General features: G+C 36.8%; 2 protein-coding genes across 5 annotated transcripts; both read right to left on the bottom strand.

The window, feature by feature from the left end:
* Positions 1-145: 145 nt before the first annotated feature.
* Positions 146-6,224, bottom strand: LOC135642031 (la protein 1-like). Its single transcript, XM_065157801.1, has 10 exons — positions 6,096-6,224; positions 5,904-5,982; positions 5,655-5,807; positions 5,094-5,236; positions 3,808-3,956; positions 2,482-2,562; positions 1,980-2,388; positions 1,572-1,719; positions 541-601; positions 146-415 (listed from the first exon to the last, which is right to left on the bottom strand). Exons 1-10 carry the CDS (start codon positions 6,144-6,146, stop codon positions 307-309), a joined length of 1,383 nt encoding a protein of 460 aa, XP_065013873.1. The 5' UTR covers positions 6,147-6,224; the 3' UTR covers positions 146-306.
* A 1,126-nt stretch (positions 6,225-7,350) lies between these two features.
* Positions 7,351-21,173, bottom strand: LOC135642660 (uncharacterized). Of its 4 annotated transcripts, none has more exons than XM_065158971.1 (11): positions 20,762-21,173; positions 20,211-20,273; positions 19,385-19,455; positions 14,653-15,486; positions 13,944-14,034; positions 13,810-13,875; positions 12,867-13,715; positions 10,470-12,770; positions 10,309-10,381; positions 8,042-8,187; positions 7,351-7,905 (listed from the first exon to the last, which is right to left on the bottom strand). In XM_065158971.1, the coding sequence occupies exons 1-11, from the start codon at positions 20,835-20,837 to the stop codon at positions 7,604-7,606; spliced, it is 4,872 nt and encodes a 1,623-aa protein (XP_065015043.1). In that variant the 5' UTR covers positions 20,838-21,173; the 3' UTR covers positions 7,351-7,603. The 4 variants fall into 4 exon arrangements, with proteins under 4 accessions (XP_065015043.1, XP_065015045.1, XP_065015044.1 ...); XM_065158973.1 differs by having other exon boundaries at positions 7,351-7,893; XM_065158972.1 differs by having other exon boundaries at positions 7,351-7,902; positions 20,762-21,172.
* Between the last annotated feature and the right edge of the window lie 949 nt (positions 21,174-22,122).

Raw genomic sequence — 22,122 nt, 5'->3', positions numbered from 1 at the left:
AAATTATCCAGTTCATCAAGGACAAGTAGTCAACATTAAGAACTGGGAGCTGCCATGGCCACAATCCACTGCAGTTGAGCAAGCCAAGTTTTATGTGGTTGTGAAGGTTAGCATGGTAGAAACTTCACAAGCAAGATGCAACCAATGCAGTAAACCAGTTAGCTTAGAGAGGAGGATAATCTCATTAGAACTCATGACAACTAGCAAAAGTGTATTAACTTATGATATCATCAAACGTTATCAAGATAATTATGCGTTACTCGGTTCAATAAGAGACGAGCTCGGACTTGGTGATTCCGTAAATATTCATGCAGTGGCCTCAACTTTGTGAGATTTTCTAGGCTGTCTCTCAGCTGAATCAGTGTGCCATGGTCGCTTGCCGTGCGTTCTCCCACCTCTGTTGTATTTACCACCTCTGCGAAAGAAAATTGTACGAGTTAATAATGCACATCCAGGCGAGGTTCAAATGCCGAGCATTCAACTCAGAACAAACAGGGTGGAACAAGAACAAATTAGAAAGGATGTGGAGGGATAAACTACCTTCCTCTATGCCGCTCCTGATTGCTGCGAAGCAAGTTCCAGTACTCCTTTTCCGACTCACCTAAAGGAGCAACTAGATAATTAGTACCACGTGGAACATAAGGCTTTCTCAGGTGTATTCAACTAGATCATTATCAATCTTGCATTGCATAAGGAGTCATTTGCATAAAGAAATCAGAAACATAACAGGCTTCTCTTGAAAATCATCATTGCTAGAGACCAAAATAACAAAAATTATTAAATTTATCTTGAGCTAAATGCCAGATAATCCAACAAAGGCAGAAATATAAATTCTGCATGATCCATTAAGTACACGATGTCTATCTTGTATGATCTTTGACATGAAGAAGCCAAGCTAAAGAACTAACAGAAGTTTCTGTAACCTCACTAAATATGTGAAGTTAAAATTAGAAGGCATGAGTTTGAAGTACAATTTAAGAGGGCACTCACCTGTCTAAGATGACTGCCAAGTTCGAAACCAAGAAGAGATGATTTGAAATTAAAAAGAAAGCTAATAGTTCAGTAGGATAATCTTACTTTATAGTTAAAATAAGTAACGGGATCCATGTAATAGCCTTCTAAAATAAATTTGAGATTTGACAAATTTATGATGAGTGGTCAATCAAAAGTGTATGCTTTATCCCTATTGAAATTTGGGTAGAGGTTCTTTTGGAACCTGAAAAGCTAGTTTGCATATTAGCAGATTGTCAAACATCAATCTAATCAGTTTGCAATTTGCACTTCTGCAACTAGCAAGCTACCCTCCGACATTTGGCTAGCTGGGCAGTCTTAGCAGGAAAGATGGACTATCCTTTTCATAGGAAGCCAAAAAAACGCTGAAAGAAGAAGACAAATTAATTGTGCAGTCAAAGGAGCACAAGCCCCAAAAAATATCTTAGGAGAAAGTTTAACATATTTAATGACCTAAACCTGGTATAAAAAATAATCCACATGCTCAACTAAAAACAATGGTAACATCAACATGGAAGTGTTAATGACAATTTTGAAGGTAGTATAACTTGGTCAATTACCAGTCAAGGCTTCCAAGGTGACTATGTAATTCTTCACGGTCAAGCCACCGTCATCAACAAGCACTGCCATCGCACGAGATTTTGTAGCTGCATCAGGATCGTCAAAACGGATGTATCCAGATTCCTCCCCCATTCTGTAGTCAACATACTTCAAAAAAGTAAAATAAAAATCAATCAGCAATTAAGACAGAAACAAGAGATCTTAGAATACTGCATTAGGTTCCTATATCTTCTGGCCTTCTTTTCCACATAAAAAACAGCAGATACAGGGAGCATGTTAACAAAAATAATTTCAGGAAAAATCAAAATGCAGGGTCCATTGAAGTTACATCATTGGTAATATATTAAAAAAAGGTGAAAAGAAAATTTGAAATACGGAGGAACATTATGGTTTACACTACAAAATACCTTAACAGCACCAAATTTCTGGAATATCTGTTTAAGATCCTCTCTGGTAACAATACTGTCGTTGTCACTCTCATTATCAGGCACAGGGTTCTTCACCTCCACACTGTCAGTTGATGGACCTTTGTCATCCTTGTTTTCTCTATCTTCAGCAACATCATCAGTAACCTCCTCTTCTCTTTCCTTTGGGACATCTTCAGCGGCCTTAGTTTCATTTTCCTTGTCAACACCATCTGTTGACTCGCCCACAGCCACCGCTAATTGTTCACTTTCATCACTTGCTGTGTTCAGACCCTGTTCCGCTTTGCAGAATCCTGCATCATCATTAACCTTGTCCGCACCATTATGTTCCACACATTTATCCTCTTGCTTTTTCTTCAACTTGAATGCAACAATTACACCTTTCGGATAGCTATCATAGGCCACAACCAAAATGGTAGTGAGACTAAAATGTATATATAAATGGATATCAAGAGGTCACAAAGTACAAGTCAATCGACAGAACCTTCCATTTGAAGCATTTCTGTTAAAGCGAGATTTCTCAGCATCCTTCCACATCCTCTCCCTTTTAGAATCAAAATCCTTCCTACATTTAAATTAAAAAATAGCAGTTAATGTATTATATTGTATCATAGCTAGAGTTAACCAACTTCACATGCAGTATCTGAATTATTTCTAGGAAAAAATTAAACTAAGGAGCAAACTGAAAGACGGAGGAGGAGACGAGGCATAGGAAGAGGAGGGGAGGCAGCGGAGAAAGAGGAGGAAGGGAAGCAGTGACGGAGAAAGAGGGGGGAGTGCCGAAACAGGGGAAGATGATCAGGAGAGTACCAATCAGTAGGGCCTGGCAATGGAGGACACAAACGTGGGCGGCAGCAAACCTGGGCACAAAGGCGTAGAGAGAATGCACAAGCCATAGACTAGGTGTAAGAATTTTTTTTATTTTTATGGTTGAAAAGGTTGGACCTGGCATAACGCACAATCCAGACCCATTATCAGACCCATACCAGATGGTGAGCCTGGTATCTGATGTAGGGCTTGAAACGCCTGATTTACAATGGTCTGGTCCCCTGTCAATCTGAAATATGTAGATCAAACTGTACCAAGCTTATCTGTATTGAATTCCTTAATAAAAACCATATGCATTTTTTTTCTTTTTTTTCTATATTTTTCCATTAATTACCTTAATAAATAAATAAATTTTTTTGTTGATCCACCAAACAAAAAAACAAAAATGATTCCCAAAAGAACTAATTTCATATCTCATTCTACCTTCAATCCTAATTTTCCAAGGTTTAATAATGTAACACGTTTTACTAATGTGACACATTTCAATTCCTCTATATCTTGAGGAGGTTTGGATATTTTACTTAATTCTTATAAATTGGTATAGAAACACAATTCATTCATCAAACATCTTTCTAATTTTTATTTTTATCAAATAAACTAATCAAAAAAAATATATCTCGATCCCCTAAAACCTTACAAACCTCAATAAGAATATCATCAAAATCCAACGATCTTATCTAGTTACATCCATTTTAAAATTTCTTCTATCTCGATTATTTTAATTTTACAAATCAATCTACGATTACTAAGCATTTAAGCCTGCCATTGTTATATATATATATCCAAAGCTAAGTTATTTATAAAATGGTCATTGAATAATTTATAAATTATTATATCCATCTTCCTGTAATCGCTAATAGATTGTTTATGCATTTTTTTGTGATTAAATGTATTTGGCTACACAAAAAGTATGCACCATAAAACACTAAAAAATCAAATTAAACACTACAAATTTTCAGATGATAGAATCCAGAAAGCTTACTTTGGCTTTATTTCTAGCTCTGCTCCAGCAAAAACCAACTTCTCCTCTAAAAGTTTTGTTGCGTCAGCTTCTTCCGAAAATTCAATCAAAGCAGTGCCACAAAAGTGTCTTTTGTCAGAAACATGACGAGGCAGCCTCACACTATTGACCTGTGAATTCATGGAAAAGCAATTTTTACAAGAAAGTGATATCAATCAGAAATTTTCCCACGGGATACAAATTAACATACTATAAATGCAAGAACTGCCTTGCCTTTGATTCAATATTAAGTATACAGAGAATAAAAAAGTTTAAAATGCTTTTTATGGAATAGAGTGCAATAAACATGGATGATCTCCTTAATCATATTTAACTTTTTTCCCCCATATAACAAATGTGCTTTCTCGGCTGCTTCAGCTCTTCCATAATTCATCACAACAAGGGTTCATATCGGTAATCCTTGTCAATAAGTATAAACATCATGACGGATGTAGAAGCTTAGATATTTTAACTCAAACTCTATTTTAAAAACAAAATTGAATTCCCTAAAAAGAAACAAAAGGCTAATGCTCAAATAACTCAGTTGGAGATAGACAATTTCCTTTAAGTAGAGGATTGAAGGCCTATAGTGACTGACTTTGGCTAGTACCAGCAAACACCAATTTATCCTAACTGATGTGCTCAAAAGGTGGACAAGAAAAATCGTCATGGTTGGGACAAATAATTAAGACATGAAACAGCAGTGGCACTGTATGTATGAAGTAAATTTGCATTAAAAAATACAAAATGCTCAAATGCATAAATGATCTGATGAGGTAGTTCCATAATGGCAAGAGACTGGAGGTCCAGTTCTGTCTCCATTTCAAAATTAATGCAAACAAGTTATTGGAAGAAATACCCAGACTCCGAAACATGGGCCATAATTATAACTCTCATTAAAGAAACATAAAAAATATTTTGATTAACTAAATTTAAATATTGGTAAAAGTAAAAAAAAACACTGACAAGATACAAGCAAATAAAATTATATATTACTTATCTTAAAATACACAAACATAAAAATAATAATTTTCTTTCAGCACCCTCTCTCTCTCTCTCTCTGTTTCTCTCCATATATATATATATATATATATATATATATATATACATACATACATATATATATATATATATATACATATGTATATATTCTGGCATCACCCTGAAGTGAATATGTAATATCAAGTTCATTGTACTACAGCAACCAACTAGTTCGATAAAATGACCATACCTACAGAAAAAGCAATGGCGATCGAAGTAGAAAATACCTTTCCATGAAGAGCAAAAAAAGACTCAACAACTTCTGACTTAACATCATAAGGCAAAGGTGTGACAGCAATAGTCCTTGAATCAACTTGCTCGATAACTTCTTCTGGCTTCATCATTTCAGTACTCCTACCAACTCTCTTCCCTGCATAAAATTAAGTAAACACTGTAAAAAGGGCATATTCAGAAAGCAACTCAAGATCAAAACCAGAGGAGAAGTAATCCGATTATAGAATTAACCACAAATTCCATGAATGTCAACTGTAAAACCATAAATGGTATACTAAGGCAAAATAGAAGGCCAGGATTTAAAAAAACAGTAACATATGGAACAGAATATCTACATGAGAGCAAAGCTTTGTAAAGCGTATACTTGACAAAGACTTCTCCAAGAGAAAACTAAAGCTTGAAGCGCAAGCAAGCATACTCATATTCAACAATGCAAGAGCCACAAGGAAATTCGATCAACCAATAAAGTCTGCAAAGGCATCGACCGATAAGTTGGACTGAGATTCCTAATAATTCATCTGCCAAGCAACACAACCTGATGGATAGAAATTTACCATCTTCTGAGACTCGAAGAGAAGGCGAACTCCTCAAGACATCAGCCACCGACAACACAGTCTCCTCCGGGATCTCCTCCGGCTTCATGGCTGCACTCAAGCCCAGGTGATTTTTCATCCGAGTAAACGAACATAGCAACGCCAAGCTCACCACTAGTTCCGCAGTCAAGACCAACAACAATGGCAACAAACATGCAGGAAAATAAATACGAAGAAAATCGAACAACGATAATTCTCAGACAAAGATACATCCATCCTCGCTGTCCTGAACGGTCTTCTTTAGGAAATTGTCGCGGGGGAGGTTGCTATCGCTGAAGTAGAACTCCACCTAAAGAAGCCGAAGAATTGCAGGAAAAATCAAAATTTGGGGGGATAGATCGGGGAAGAGGCGCGAGAAAGGGAGGGGAAGGGGAGAAGAAAGGGATTCGAAGGCCAAATCACCTGGCGGAGGACGTTCTTCGCCTTGGCCTCGTCCAACGGGGTCGCCGCCATTGCCGCACGTAAGGGGAGGAGTGGGGAGGGGGGGGGCCGAAGAGGTGGAGAGGGGGATAGGGCCGTTAGGGTTTCGAGAGGGTTTTGAAGGTTTCTTCCCCTTCACGTGACGACCAGTTCGGGTGGTCGCATTTACTCACGTGCGTTCCACGTCGGAGACGGACGTGCTGCGGTAACTTGGGGAGTCGATAACGGAAACCGTTTCGGCAGTGAGGAAGGCGAGACTCCGTCAGGGATTTATGTTTAACGAAGAATAATATATAGATTTTTAAGGGACCCTTTTTGTTTAATGTTAACCCTTGACACGATGGAAATGAATGTTATTAAATGGATAATTTTAGTCATTAATATGACATGATGAAATTAATCATATTATTCCGAGTGTTTTTGAAATATATACTCGTGCAAATTTGTTCTTGATGTCGATGCTAATAATCATCGTGTCATTTGCATTTGGTGTGCTTTGGGATTAACGTTTGTCCATCAAGAACTCATCAAATGTTCTTCATCTCGAGAACTATACAAATTTTCCTTAATGGCATTAAGAATGATTAAAAGATGGTTATAATACCTGGATCTCACCATTTGCAGTATCTAATGTTCGATAAGTTTAGTCCATTCATAATTAGAATATATATATATATATATATATATATATATATATATATATATATATATATATATATATATATATCTAGAGATCTTTTTTATAATATTTAAACTTGTAAAGATTAAATGTTAGGCTTCGCATGTTGTGTTAGTTGGCCAAAAAGAGAAAAAAAAAGTCGATTGCTTCCTTCAATTAATAACCAAAAGTAATATGTTAAATCCAATCAACTAAAAAAGAGGTTTCAACCCCAATTACCAGACTTTTATGGAACGACCGACCTCATTTCCTCCTCATGCTACCCTTTTACAAGGTCGTAATAGTAGCAGGTGATGCTCTCCAAGGATGTCCCAAGGTTATCAAAGCACCCTTCTCTTTGACCACTTGCAAGAAGAAGCGTGCCTCGAGACCCCTGGCAAGCAAAAAAGATCATGAGCCGGATCACAAATTGATGACCAAGATTTGATTCATCTACGAAACAAACTATATATCAAGTGCAAGGATGAGATATCAACACAATTGTTCAGAATGAGCTAAATGGACTTGGAAGCAGAGAGAGCCAGTCAAAAAGTTATTCATGGCAGGAAAGGAGAGGGGGGAGGGGGAAATAACTAATTGCTTTCACTGAGCTGTACATATGTTTATTCCAACATCCCCACGTATTCACATGAAGGGAGGACTCTGCTAGATTTCAAATCTGAACATCCGAAACCCCCTGCTTTACAACGCATCTGTCGAGGACAGGACTACAAAAATTAATTCAAGAAAAAAGAAAAGAATTAGATGAGGATCTGTACATCCTTCGGATGGAAAAGCGATAAGCATTTTGCCGACGGTAGAGGTGCAATCCTCAATCGTCTGGTCGCTGGATCTCACCCATCAAGATGCGGTTGCTATGGACTTTGAAACCGAGAAGGGATGGATCGATCTGCCTGCCTTTTTTTCCCTTCTTTTTGGCAGCCTTGCCGAGTGAACCTACTTCTGGGTTCTCAGGTTCAGGCATCGGCTTTTTGGTGCTCTTCAGCATGTCACTGAATGAAAGTTCCATAACATCAGCATCGCTGCCCGAAGAAGTTCGACGAAATCTGGAGTCTTTCTTGTTGGAGATTGATGTCTCTGTAGATTGGGATGCAGGATTACCTGCAGAGTCTTCTTTTTAAAAAAAATAGAAATAATTATAAGTCAATCAATCTACAGCAAACAAGAACTAGTCTTCAGACAAAAACCATAATCTGAAGACAATGTGAAAAAGGCAAAAGGTAAAAAAGGGGAAGAAAGAACAGCATACCCTCAGACGACCCAAAAGTAGTAGGTTTCTTTCCCTTTGGTGGTTGAGAAGCTATCATGTCTGGCAGTTCTGCGGATGATGTAGCATGAGGATCACGGGTATGTTCTAAGAACGAACTATTGGTTCCTTTCAAAACATCACCAGAACTGCAAAAAATGAAAAAGAGCAGAGCTTAAACAAAATTGAGAGAGCAAAAAAACAGTGTAAATTTAACAGTCTGCACAAAAATTCACGACATATACTACAAAAAAAGGATAACCAAGGACAAGCAAGGCTCTAAACATGATCATGCATCAATAATAGAAGGGAAAATGAGGTCATCAAACCAGCATTTTAGCAAAAAAATTTAAAAAAAGTAATATAAGAAAAAGAATCTCATGGAAGTGATACAATTTAAGTTACAGTTGATCATGTATTCAATTAAAAATAAAAGAACATGATTTTGTGGCAAATCAGTACACATTAATCTAATAAACAGTAAATACACTATCACCAACGGTAAATACTTAATCACATTGTAGATAACATCACCAAAATCAATTTGAAGAATAATTTTGTTTCAATTAGATTTTAAAAACACTTTCATAAACTTCTAAAAAATTTTATAGGTAAGAAATATTGCTAAATATTGAGAAATCAAATAACCAATTACATAGCCACCAAAAGTAACCAGACTTTAACAAAAATAATGAAATAAAAAATTATGTACTCGGACACTATCCAAACTATACTTGATGAAGACAAAAATAACATGTCGGACTACATAAATTATGTTCTTCACTTGAAGCAACGGATTAATTTCTGCTTTAACTGTAGAACTTTTGTGCTAGCCAGGCCAACCCCTGAAAGCTATAACCATGCAGCCATGCCAACAAGGTACTAACACCAAGCACCTTAACATGCCCATGATACACCCATAAAGATATATGATTGCACAGCAGCACATATGATTATAAGAATGCCAAATGCCATGTTAACTTCAGACATTTTCGAAGATGCACTAGAACTTAGTCAAATCTAATTGAAACTGGTACGTAGGGGAAATCACCATACTTGAATGACACTGGTCCATCTAACAAAAATGTACATGAAAATATAGCTATGGTCGAGAGAAAAGGTAGAAGTGATTAAGAAGCAAATCTAGCACTGAGAAGTAGTGCAACTCGTGCATTGCTGCAAACTCGATTAGTTTTGGAAGAAGAACACATAAACAGGTCTATGTCAGCCTGAAGAAGCCAAACCACAAGGGTTGACTTACGAAGATATCACCTCAGAAGGAAATGTAATAAACAAGTCCAAGCTCGAACAAAAATTGTCAAAGCATTAGAGGTCAGCTTATAGATAGTGCCATCCTCATTCCATTAAATGAAAAGAAAGGAAATAAACAAGCTCAAGCGAACCCAAAAGAGAAAACCAAGCAATAAATCCTTACTTCTGATATAATGCAGGCCAAATCATTTCTAGAGGAGGAAGAGAAGAAGCCAAGCCATAAGAGGTTGGCTTATAAGACAACAAGAACTAAGAAGATAAGCCATGAAGCTAACCTGTAGAAGATCAGTCCAAGGACAGTGCTAGACTGGTTTCATTTAGTAGAGCATCAATATTATGTCTACATACATACACTTGTATCCATATGTATGAGCACAAGTATATGTGTCTTCATTTATTCATACACATACATGTACATGCATAACACACAAAAATATATAGGTATTAGAATCTTGGCAGGATTGAGGCATCAATCCAACCAATCCAAAATTAGTTTTGGGCCTCCAGATCTAAAATCAGTTCCTACAGAAAATGCGATCCTCGAGGCTCAAGCTTTGAAATCAAGTATAAATTGCTCAAAGCTGAGGTAAATATGCTAGTAACAGAACTTTTTCAGAAGGTCTGAATCACCGAACAGCAAGCTCAAACTGGCAGCATCACTCTTTGACAAGACCAAGAACAGTAGGTTACTGTAGTCCACATGTGTGCATGCATATGCACACACATAAATTAGCATAGATTACTAGAAATGATAAACAAGCCATTGAAATTTAAAACAAATTCAGGCACACTGACAATCAATTATAAATTACTCCATGTCCAGATGAAGAATATTTTGATGATAAATGGTTAATTAAAAAAGAAATCAAATACGAGGCACTTAGTTAAACAGAAAAATAAATCCAACATCAAATTCTAATTACTTTATAGAAAAGAAAGCCGTTCATCTCAGTAGTCATACATTTTAATAAATTGGATAGTAGCAGAGAATTTCTTACATGTTGCTACCAATCTCTTCAGGATGAACACTATCAAGTGTCATTTCATAATTAAAAAAGGTTAAACCTCCCCCTGCAGGAATTCAGATAATACTTTTAGGAATCACCAAAGAATACAAGCAGTTAACTCAGAAAGAGGAAAATTGTTTTGATCAAATTACCAGCCTTTCCAGATGAATCATGCCTAAAAGATTTGTCAATGTTAACCACTTCATGACCTCCACCTGCTGCTTGCTTAACCCCACTCTCCTGCATGTCCATAGCTAATCGAGTCCCGGAACTACCTCTTGGACCCAGTGACTTCCCTCTCGCCCCCTCCATCAGGTTGGAGATATCTAATCTTTTTAATGAAGAACCACCAGCAACAGAATTCACAAACTTTTCTTTTTCAATTATATCTATATCTGCCGGGAATTGTTTCTGTTCATATGATCTTGCAGAACCAGATCTCAAAGTTGATCTGCTGCTTTCAAAGTTACTAGCATCATCTTCCATATTTTTGTTTGATAGTTGCTCCTTTGTCGGCTGTCCTACATCAGCAAAAAATGAACTCTCTGAAAAAGAACTACTCAAACCTCCTCTCTCTGAGCTAAGATTAAAGGGATTTTCTGAACTAGGACGGGAATAGATCCAAGAATCCCTCAGCTCATAGGATGATGTAGGAGTACCAACTGCCAATCCTGTTGGCTGTTGAGATTGAAAATTTTCATGAAAGAGCAAGTCTCTCAATCCATGCTCTGAGCTTCCATCATTTCCAAGAGATGAGGCCCATGCATTTAGGTTCTCACCAGGAAGGCTCAGATTGGTGCTTCTTTGCTTTGCTGCTTCTATTTGCAACTGCTTCAGATGGGATTCCATCAAGTCAGATGATCGCTGCCTACTTGCCTCGGACCAGTGCCTCTCTCTTGCATCCAAGTGTGGAACAGCGAACTCCTCAGAAATACGAATCTGATGGGAACGAACACTAGAAGGAATTTGTCCTATCTGATTAAAAGCATGCAGCTGATCAAGATGTCCCTGAGCATCTAGCCCTTGAGCTCGTGCTACAGCATTTACAAGATCCAAGTTTGGAGCAGGAGCACCTACATGCATATGCATTGACCTATCAAGAGGATGTGGTCTTCGTTCATAAGGATCATGCGGCATTCTCTCATGTGACAAAAAATTCTGCTGAAGATGGCTGGGCTGCTCGAGTGATGAGAGTGCCTGCGCCTGCACAAGATCTAATTGGCTAAGTCTGGCAGCATAATTCTGGTGTGGACCAGCGGCAGTTCTGATGAACTGACCAGAATCATCAACGGACCAAACCCCCCCTACATGTCTCTCTTCTTCCATGCCAGACAGCTGCCTTGAGAGTTGTCGTGCTTGAAGCTGCTCCTGCTGAAGCTCTAAAAGAAACTTTTGTTCTAAAGTAGGAACCTGTCCCCGCTTGGAATGAGATAGAACATCCAACAGATCATTTTGATTTTGACGTTGGAAGTTCTGCAGAAAATTTGCTTCCAAAAATTGCTCGGATGCTGAGTCATGATGCAGTGAAAGGTTATGAGACTGTTGTTGGGACTCACTCAAGAGACGCTGCCTAAGAAGAACCTGGTCATACATATTCATCACATGAGAATCGATGTTTGATGCTCCAGAACCAGGTTCAAGTAATTGTCGATGCAGCAAATGTTCAAGATGAATCTGCTTCTGTAGTTGTTGCTGTCGTTGTGGTTCATGATGTTGAAGACGATGCAGTAATTGCATCTGATGCTCATGCAGTTGTTGGTGTCTCTGGTGCATTTGATGCTGCTGCTTCAACTGATCGAGATACCTCTGCTGCTCAAACTGAAATTTCAGGATCCGTTCTAGATCCTCCCTAGGTTGTTGATTAACAAGGTGATGCTGCTGCATTGGGTCACGCACCTGATCCAATAATGTTCCAGCGAACTCGACATTTTGAGGGGACAATAAGCGTTGCTGCTGAAGTTGCTGCTTTTCCAATTGTTGTAAGAGCAGTTGCCGTTCTAAACTAAATTGGTTTGACTCAGCTTCAAACCGTGACAAGTTATTTGCATCAAAGTTATCATGAATTATGTTTGAACCCTTGCTCCTATAATTGTTGGCCCATGGTTCATTCATGATGGGGAAGTCACTTATTGAATTGAACTGTTCTGGATTGTGGCTAAACAGAAAGGCATTTCGAGCAGAATCATGATTGTCAATCAAATTCTCAGTGGAGCCTGGAACAGTTGATGAAAGGGGAAGCTTCCGGTGAGTTCCTTCTAGCTCAGACCACAACAATCCAAGAGAATTTAAGTCATTATCTCTAGGAATGTTATGACTGGCAAAACTACTATTTCCTGTTTCTGTCATCAAAAAATGATTACCACTGGTGGATCTTGATAGAGCAATGTTCTCATTAACAAGCTTTCCTGACCCCTTCTCCATGTCCCCCACAGGCCTACCCTTATACAATACAACTGCAAACACAAAAAATAACTCAGCAACTATAAATTCAATATAGGCATTAGGAAAAGGAAACCAAAACAAAATCAAACAGTTTTAATTAGACAAACCTTCTGTATCTTGACCAGTAAAATCATGGAAGATTTTTTCTTCAAGACCAGTTGTACCTAGTGGTGTTTCTGAATTGGAAAAAGATAACCAAGCTTTGTTAGGATCTACTGAAGCTTCACTCTCAACAACATTGTGTTTTACATGATGATCCAAAGTATCCCAAGATAGCAACCGTTGCTGATCATTTGTGGGAAAAGAATCGCTAAAACGGGAAGAGGGAACACAAGTCTCCAGGTTGCCCCTTGTAGTGTCCAAGGGTTCGGACTTGTTACCAGAAGGGAGATCCAGGACAATATGTTGCTCTAGCTTCAAGTGAGGCATAACTTCCCCAAGTGGCCGAAATGGTGTGCCCTCAGGAGCATCTGATAAGCACACAGGTAAATCTGTACTAAAGAAACCTTGTTCAAACCATGAGATAATGTCAACACCCAAAAATGGACCTTGTATATCTCCTTGTGGATCCTGGTAAAATAAACTCAACTCCTCAGGAAAGGTACCCTGTTCTGAAAGCTTTTTTTCAATTTTGTGATTTTCATGGTTGTTGGTGTTTGAGATCTCAACAAAAGAAGCATCATATAAAGGACATGATGCATCAGGTAGCTTAGCATTAACATCAAAGGAAACAGTTGAACCCTCTCCTAATTTGATATTCTTCGGAATATCCAAGTGACTTGTTTGGTCATCAACATTTGCCACTTCTATCTCACTAAGATTTATCTCAAAATTGGTAAGATTACCACCTAAAACTGGTTTATCGTGGATAACTTCATGATCTGCAACCTTTGGAGCCCGATCATCAGGACCCACTAAGTTAATCAGAAGGTTGATATTATCCTTACTTTCCAGCTCTGAAATGAAAAATCAACACAACTTTTAGTAATGAACAAGAAGAGTTAAAATAGAGCTTCTAATAAAATATGAAAAAACAGGTATTTCATTAACCTTTTAAAGTGGCAACGGATTCCATTTTATCATGTTTGTTATCAACTAGTGTCTTGCCACCATCATCTACATAAAAGATATACAAGATCAATAATTGTATTCAGATTAAATCAGTATTATGACAAGTTGCTCACCTATCTCCTCATTAACTCTTGTCATCCTTTCCCGATTTAAGCTCACTTCACTGCTTGTGACTTCCCCCTTCCAAATATCTTTCAGAACAACCTTTTAGACAACCATTTTTAAATTATATATAAGTCCACCATAAAGATTATCTCCAACAAAAGAAAAGAGACATTAACAATGCAATTTAATATCTAATACCATGAAGAACAATTGGAAATAAAATCTGTATGGAGCACATTTTCCAAACAAAATTAATGCTTGTGCAGGACATGACAATGCAGGCATGCTCTGTGCTCCTAGTGTTGGTTACATGACACTGAATAACTTCAGTAACTGTAGCATGCATCGTTTGCCACTGTTAGATCATAGTTCACAAGCCATCACTTCACAGTGTCTTTCTTCAAATCATTAATTACAGCATGCAAAAACAGGCAGATCTCAACAGATAAGCATATCCAAGTAATATATATGTGTATCAAAATCACCATCCAACATGCAAGAATGCCTAAGTTCTACTTCCCAAGATCAAACTATTTCCACAAAGTTCCAAATCAAACTACTTCCACACTAAATAAAACAAATAAATTTAAACTACATGAGTATCTAAGTCAGTTTTCATGTAATCTCTTCTATATGCACAATACAGAGGGCTGATCCTTAGATGCAAATGCCAATAGGGAATACAATGATGTAGTTGGTGATAACAATTCAGTTTACCTCTTCCTCTGCATCAGGTGTGACAAATGCCAAAGGAGCTATGGAGCTAGATACTGTTATTGGAGGAACTTCCTCAAAGCTCTCAGAGGTAAAATCAACGACTGGCATCTTTTGGTTCCTATAGATATCAAGAAGTTTTCCCCTAGGATACTGAAAGTTTGCTTTATTTACTGGCCATGCACCAATAGGGCCAGCAGCAGATGGCCTGCCAAATTGTAATCCTGAAACAGATTTTGATCTACCCCTACCAGAGGCAAAAGGCACAGGGGGGACCTCAACGCCCCCAAATCCCGGAGCAGCACGGAGCATTGAAGAGCCACCAGAATGAATTTCCTGGCGATGGCGAGGTCTCCATTTATCACGAGAATCAGATCCAGATACTGGACGGAGGCTAGCAAGAAAAAACTGCTTCTCAGAGTGAGAACCTTCTTTCTCAACATCCACTTTCCTTTCTGTCCAAGGTTCCTTCTCTTTGTCCTCAGGACCCCACCTAGATGACCACTTGCTATCGCGGCGGTTTTCATTTCCTGCACTACGATTAGGAACTTCATGCACCCTATCAGATGAAGATAAAGTCTTCAAATCAGCAGCTTCTCTCAAAGAGATATTGTCAGGATGGCGGTCATTTTTACGGTACTCAGTTTCTCGATCCCCTTCCTTTTTACGTTCTCTCCTACTGAGCAAGCTAGTTTCCCTCTCCTCTTCACGCCATCGGCGATTGCTTTCAAGATCAATGACGTTCCTTCTCCATTCTTTTTTCTCCTGTGGCCACATGTCTTTCTGAACAGAATCAGGCAAGGTTACAGATGGTGCAAAACTTGTGGGCCTAGTGTCCTGTCACAAATATGCACGAAGGTCAGAATGCTTAGAAAATATAACAAAATTTGGAGAATTTACAAACATTAATTAAATTGAATGCCAACACTATTCATGAGACATTTTATTACAAAGAGTTACATTTACAAGTCAAGGGTGTTGTAATCAAATATGGTAAAACACTACTAAGTAAAATTGTTTAGAACAACCATAATTGACATGTTACAATGGTCCTCTACAAGCCACTTAAGTATCCAACAATCCTTTCCAATTCATATGCATGTGCTAGAATCTAGATACAGTATTTGACATGGTTACAGAAAAATCATGAGTGATGCACAAACAAAACAAAGATAATAAATATTATGCATGGTGCACTATGTTACATTTTGCAATTTGTTGATAGCAACATGTGCTTTGGAATAATCACATGGCACATGATTAGAAGATGCAACCACATGGGAATCAACCATCCACTGGAAAGTAACTATGTTACCATAGTGCAATATCACTAATTTTTTAAGAGCATTGCGCCTTCTAAGATTGTACATAGGTTATTAAAGATTGAGTGAGTTGTCTTATCACAATCACCACTTAACTATTCTTAAGACAAGTATATCCAACTTTAAATGCTAGTCGACTATAAATTGGGCAACATATTTAAAGAACTCAATTAGTAGAACTTAACATCCACTAGCACAAGCAGAGTCCATTGACAAACATGGTAAAATGGAATAATTAATTGCATGGATAATGGTCCCCTTTTAATTCAAAGAATCATAAGTAAAAGATGATTCACACGTCTATTTCCTGCTTATGAATAATATTCCATCAACAATCTTTCATGGACAGAAGGAACCATATTTAATTTAATAACTGTTACAGCACCCAAAGAAAATGCAGTGTAATGGTTATCTCATAATCAGGAAATCAAAAGTTTCTCTAACTCCATTTTGTGGATATTTCATCAGAAGTTTGCCATCTCATGCTTAGTTCATAGTTGTAGAAAAAACTAAAATCTCCTACAGCAGTAAAGACTGCCAATAATTACCCGTACATCAAAGACTTTTTCAACTAAAAATAGATAAATTCCTATTACTCAAAAAACCCCATGATAGTATGAACAATTATTACTAACAGAATGTAGCATCAAGCTACCCGCCTAAAAAAATTCCTGCTACCAAGTAGTTAAAGATTTTCAAAACCAATCAGCCATCAGATTGGACATACAAAGAGGATATGTTAACCAAGACCAAGAAATCTATGAAAAGTATTGCTGCAATTCTTAAAAAAATTCACCACCCAAAACATTGGGTACGTTTAGAAATACATTTGAAATGTGCATTGGGCCCACATTGAGGGCCCAATGCACATTACAAATGTGAATTAGTATTGAGTAATTTTTTTACAAATCGCATATAGTCTGAGTGTTGTATTTAAAATGCTCAAATGTTGATACTACCTCAGGGTAACATTAGTATTTCAACATTTGCAAGATTCTAATGTAATTTTTCAAATTCTGAAAGTACCCTTTGACTTTATCTAAAATTACAAGATTGGCAAAATGATTTAGTGAGAAACCAATATGATTTATATTTTCTATAAAGCAAATTTTTATTTATTTATTTTTAAAAAATATCTTATATTTATTTATATGATTATCTTTTTATATATTATTTATTTGGATCATACAAAATTTTTTTAAGATTACATACATTCATTTATTTATTTTTATTTGTTTACTTATTAATTTAAATAAAAAAATATATTTACTTTTAAATAAATATTAAAAATATTAGAATGATAGATTTATCACAAAATATTCAATAGACTTTTGGAATACAATTTTATCAAACAACACTTACATCAATGCATATTTAAAATACAATTTTCATCTATTGTTTATCAAACACTTAAAACATTCCACAACTACACATTTACTCAAACCTCTTTTTTCAACTGCATATTAAAAATACAAATATGTTCTCAAATGCAGTCATTACCACTTGAGTGCTGAAGAGGACCCTTTCTACAAGGCTAATAATACAAGTCCCAAAAAAGCCACCACAACATATAGTACCATAGACAGGAATACCCAAGTCATAAGCTACCACAGGAGGCAAAATGGACTAAATCACCAACTGATTTTCCTTTGGCCAGTATTGTTTTTGCCACACTGCATCAGAACATTAATGAGCAAGAGTAGCACACACCTCCTTTTAGGCTTAATAGGATGTTTTTTCAGGCACAGTTTTAGGTTGGAGACCGCTTGTCATCCTTTTTTTCTCTAAACCATGTAACTATTAAAAAGGGAAATACCTAAGTCATAAGCTATACCACAGGAGGCAAAATGGACTAAACCACCAACTGATTTTCCTCTAGCCAGTATTTTTTTTGCCACACTGCATCGGAACATTAATGAGCAAGAACAGCACACACCTCTGTTAAGGCTTAATAGGATGGCTTTTTCAGGCACAGTTTTAGGTTGGAGACCGCTTGTCATCATATTTTTTCTAAACCATGTAACTATTAAAAAGGGAACTTAGGTGGTCACGGGCACTGAAATTTGTCAATATGATAAGAAAACTCAAAGAAATCTAGATATGGAATCAGGCAAACTAGTGTACACCAAATAGTAGGATAACTTAGCATTTATGGAATACGAAAGATGGACAGTAAGAAAATTTATATACTGTAAGACAATTGAAACGAGGACAAAGAATGACCCGTCACAAGTTTCACTGAAGGAGTCCCTTAAAGAGTACCCCATGGCATACAGAATTGCTGATGGACCTCTAAGAGCCATTGGCAGTTCCTGATGATTGTATTTATGACATAAGATCACCCAAAAACCAAACAAACAAGGAGTATTAGTCAAAGGCAGGGACAAGTACCCTATTATTACAGCAAGCCACCAACACGAACATGGACAGCACGTAGCATACACCAACTACCCTAATTGAAGGTATCAACCCCATAGCAAACAGAAACATTTCAAACATATTATAACAAGAAGCACTAGCAACTTAAGTGAAAACAAACTACAGAAGGGGACCAGAGACCGCATCGATTTGGAGTTATGCATATGTAATAAACAAATTAATCAAAGGAATCTCCCAAAAACACCGACTAACAAATATCAGGTTTCGATGATACTGAAAAACTTCGTACATATTTGCCAATGGATAGCAACATAACAAACAGACAATTGTCAAAGCTCCAAAATCATGATACCAATATTGATAAAAGAGAGTGAACCAAACACGAAACAGAAGCAATGCAGATGGTGACAATCCAGTCCAAGAGTAGGGTGAGAAAGAAATATATCACTAGAAATAAAAGAACTATCATCCTCAATTTGAATATTTTTCTATAAAAAGCCCTTTAGCAGAAGAACTAGGGAGATTTCTTGGTCTTGGTTAACATATCCTCTTTGTATGTCCAATCTGATGACTGATTGGTTTTGAAAATACTTTTCATAGATTTCTTGGTCTTGGTTAACATCAGTCCAGCTAAAAAAATGATTATATAAGGGTAAAGAACATAATACACCTAAGCATTAACATCCTCTAATGTGTGCAACGTTGAATTTTACTACACAAAAATAAACAAAAAAGAAGGAATCAAGTGATTGAAAGTAAACCACAAGGTAAATTTTGTGGCATTTAACTGACCGTATATCATAAAGTTCAAATTCTGCTGAAAACAACAACCCTACATTATATCAACTTAAAAAATCCCACAAGGTAACAAAGTGAACAAAGCAAACACTAGTCCAGCAAAGAAAATGATTAAATAAGGGTAAAGTATATGATAGAACTAATCATGACAATCGCTTAAATGGAATAAGACAATAAATGAGCATTATATGGGAAAAATGGAAAGTTAATACAACCAACACAGTAGAAATACCAACCTTGCTGTCACCAGGTTTTGCATAAAGCCATTGAGGAGACAAAGGTATATTATTTTCAGAAGTCGCTTGATCTACACAATGCAACATATATAAGTCATTATAATTATATCAACAAATTGGTGCACAAAAACAGAATTTCATACTAAAATTTTGATCCTTGTATGGGGAGGAAGGTGGCCATAAGAAGTAATAGTATATGATGGAAATAAAATTGTAATCACTTTTTTCAGAAAAGGAAAGCATAAGAACAACAGAAGCTTAGAATTCCAGTAACAAAGCACATTGCAACCTTATAATCCACACTATCTAGCAATTTATATGAAAAAGGCTGCAGATCCAACTTGCAAACAGATAGGACTCCTAATTTCTTGTGGCAGCTCGTACAGATAATCATGGAACTTTGTATCCTATAACATCAGACAAGTAAAGAAAACAGGCAATAAAGGCCATAATAGCATAGTCAATGCTAAAATTTGGCAAAAACTCCCGTACTCTGAAGATAAATGACAAATAATGCATGGAAAAACACAACCTTCACCTCATAAGAATAATTGCAAGATCCTAATTATAATGAACTTAAATGAGTTCTGCCCAATCAGACAAATTCGAGTAATTCTTATAGCAAACTCTATAGTGTGCAGGCAGGAAACCAAGTACCCTCCAAACGGGAAGTTGCTCTTTCGCCACGACAAGACCAGATTGATGATAATTACAATAATTGGGAGGATAGAGCATCCACCATTAGCAGAACAAAACACCAAGATGCTAAAGCATACAGAGATACTCCAGTACCAAACTCACTATTAAAAGACAGACATAAATTTACCTTTTCCTTCGTCAAGGAACCCAATAGGATTCTTTTCCTTGCCATTTCCACCAGCAAGAGTATCTGATAAGAGAAAAAATCCATTCAATATACATAGATCCTTTTCTTAACAAAAACTACTGTATGATTCAGATTAACCAAGAAAATAAAAAACACGAAGAAAAGGTAACTCCAACTGCAAACAGTTGGAGATAACATCTCTAACATCAAACCCATTGTTGTTACTAAAAGCAGTTAACAGCATAGTACGGATTCATCAGGTCCTAGAAAAGTCAAAATAAACCATAATCGTTTAAGATTTTGTATAACTGCTTACTCCTGCAAGCTGATGTTTCTTTCCTTGTTTTCTTAAGAATATTTTTAGCAACAATAATTAACTCATCGACCAATTTGATCATGAAAAGCTTATAGCTAATGATGAAATCAAAAAGACACGAGATCTGACAAGAAGAAAGAAAAACCCTAAAAGCCGCCTCCAAGATCCATCCGTCTAATGACCGAATAAGAATCCCAGAAAAACCAAACAAGCAAACGAAACATCAAGGTACCACCTTTCCCGGCCCAAGCCTCGCCCACCAGCCTCGAGGGGAGGAGGTCCTCCGGCAGATCCAAGTTGCCGCCAGCCATCCGCACCGCACCAGTTCACGCGGGACGCACAGATCGGGGGCCGCGGAGACCGAATTACGGTTTCCGGGGCGACAAAGCCGAAGAATCCGAGGGAATCGAGGGCGAAATGGGGGATTTGGAGGGCGAGGAAAGGGCGAGACGGATGGGGCCTGGGACGACTCGGGGAGGGGGATTAGGGTTAGGGTTTGCAGGAGAGCGGATTGAGATCGAGAGAGGAAAAGGGTTCGGGCAGGTGATCAGATGAGCGCAAGGGAGTGAATGATCGTCGAGAGAGAGAGAGAGGCAAAGAGCGAGCGAGAGCTGCGAAAGAGATGGAGATCGAAGGGAAAACCATATTATAATTTTGGGATCCCTGGCGACTCTTTTTTCCCTTTTTTTCTAATTAATAAAAATAAAATGAGCCAATCGAACCGGCATTGAACCGTGATTAGAGAATCGAACCGGCGTTGAACCGGGAATTTTATGGGATTATTGTGTTTCTGAGCCTTGTGCTTTAATAACTCGATTAAAAAATCAAAACTCATTTTAATTAGTATTTTTGAATTTTGTAAGCTTTTATAAAATTATGTAAGTAAGAATAATTATAGACATCATATGTAGACTATTTTTTTTTTATTCTTTGTTCCAAATAATCTCTCATCCTCGTTTTTATTTGTTTTTATCTTAATTTCTTTATCTTCTTTCTCTTTTTTGAATCCTAACTATTTTCTTTTAGGATTTATAAGTATATTAGGAATCCTAATTATTTTTAAATTACTATAATGAGTCCTAATTAGATCCTAACTCCTCGGTAAATGAGGATTCTAATTAGATTCAAACTCCTTAAGATATTATGATTTATGTTAGGGATTCAAATAGGAAGAGTCCTATAATTAAGATTTGTTCTTATAATTTTAAGATTTTAGTGAGAGGGATAAGATAGAGAAAGATATGTTATGTGTTCATGGATTTGGTGTTTAGAGAGAATACTTTTTACAAAATTATATCTTTGTATTTATTTTTCTTATACAGTAACGGATAATTCTTCATGCATACGATTTGTCGAATTATATTATATCTTATATCAATTTTTAATATATTTTTTATTTATTGATTTAAATATTTTCTTTTAGTTTTAATTGTGTACTCTCCATCCCAACCATAAAAGTGGTATCAAAGCTCAACATTTTAACATTTTTGATACAATGAAATTATAAAAATAAATAAAAACTTATAAAAAGTAAATCTTCGAATCTTTTCTGTTTGACAATTATTAAAAAAATCTTAATTGATATAGACGTATTGG

This window comes from Musa acuminata, chromosome BXJ3-7 (genome assembly GCF_036884655.1).
Source record: "Musa acuminata AAA Group cultivar baxijiao chromosome BXJ3-7, Cavendish_Baxijiao_AAA, whole genome shotgun sequence".
In the NCBI taxonomy this organism is placed as follows: Eukaryota; Viridiplantae; Streptophyta; class Magnoliopsida; order Zingiberales; family Musaceae; genus Musa; species Musa acuminata.
This window is presented reverse-complemented; position numbering and strand designations above follow the sequence as displayed.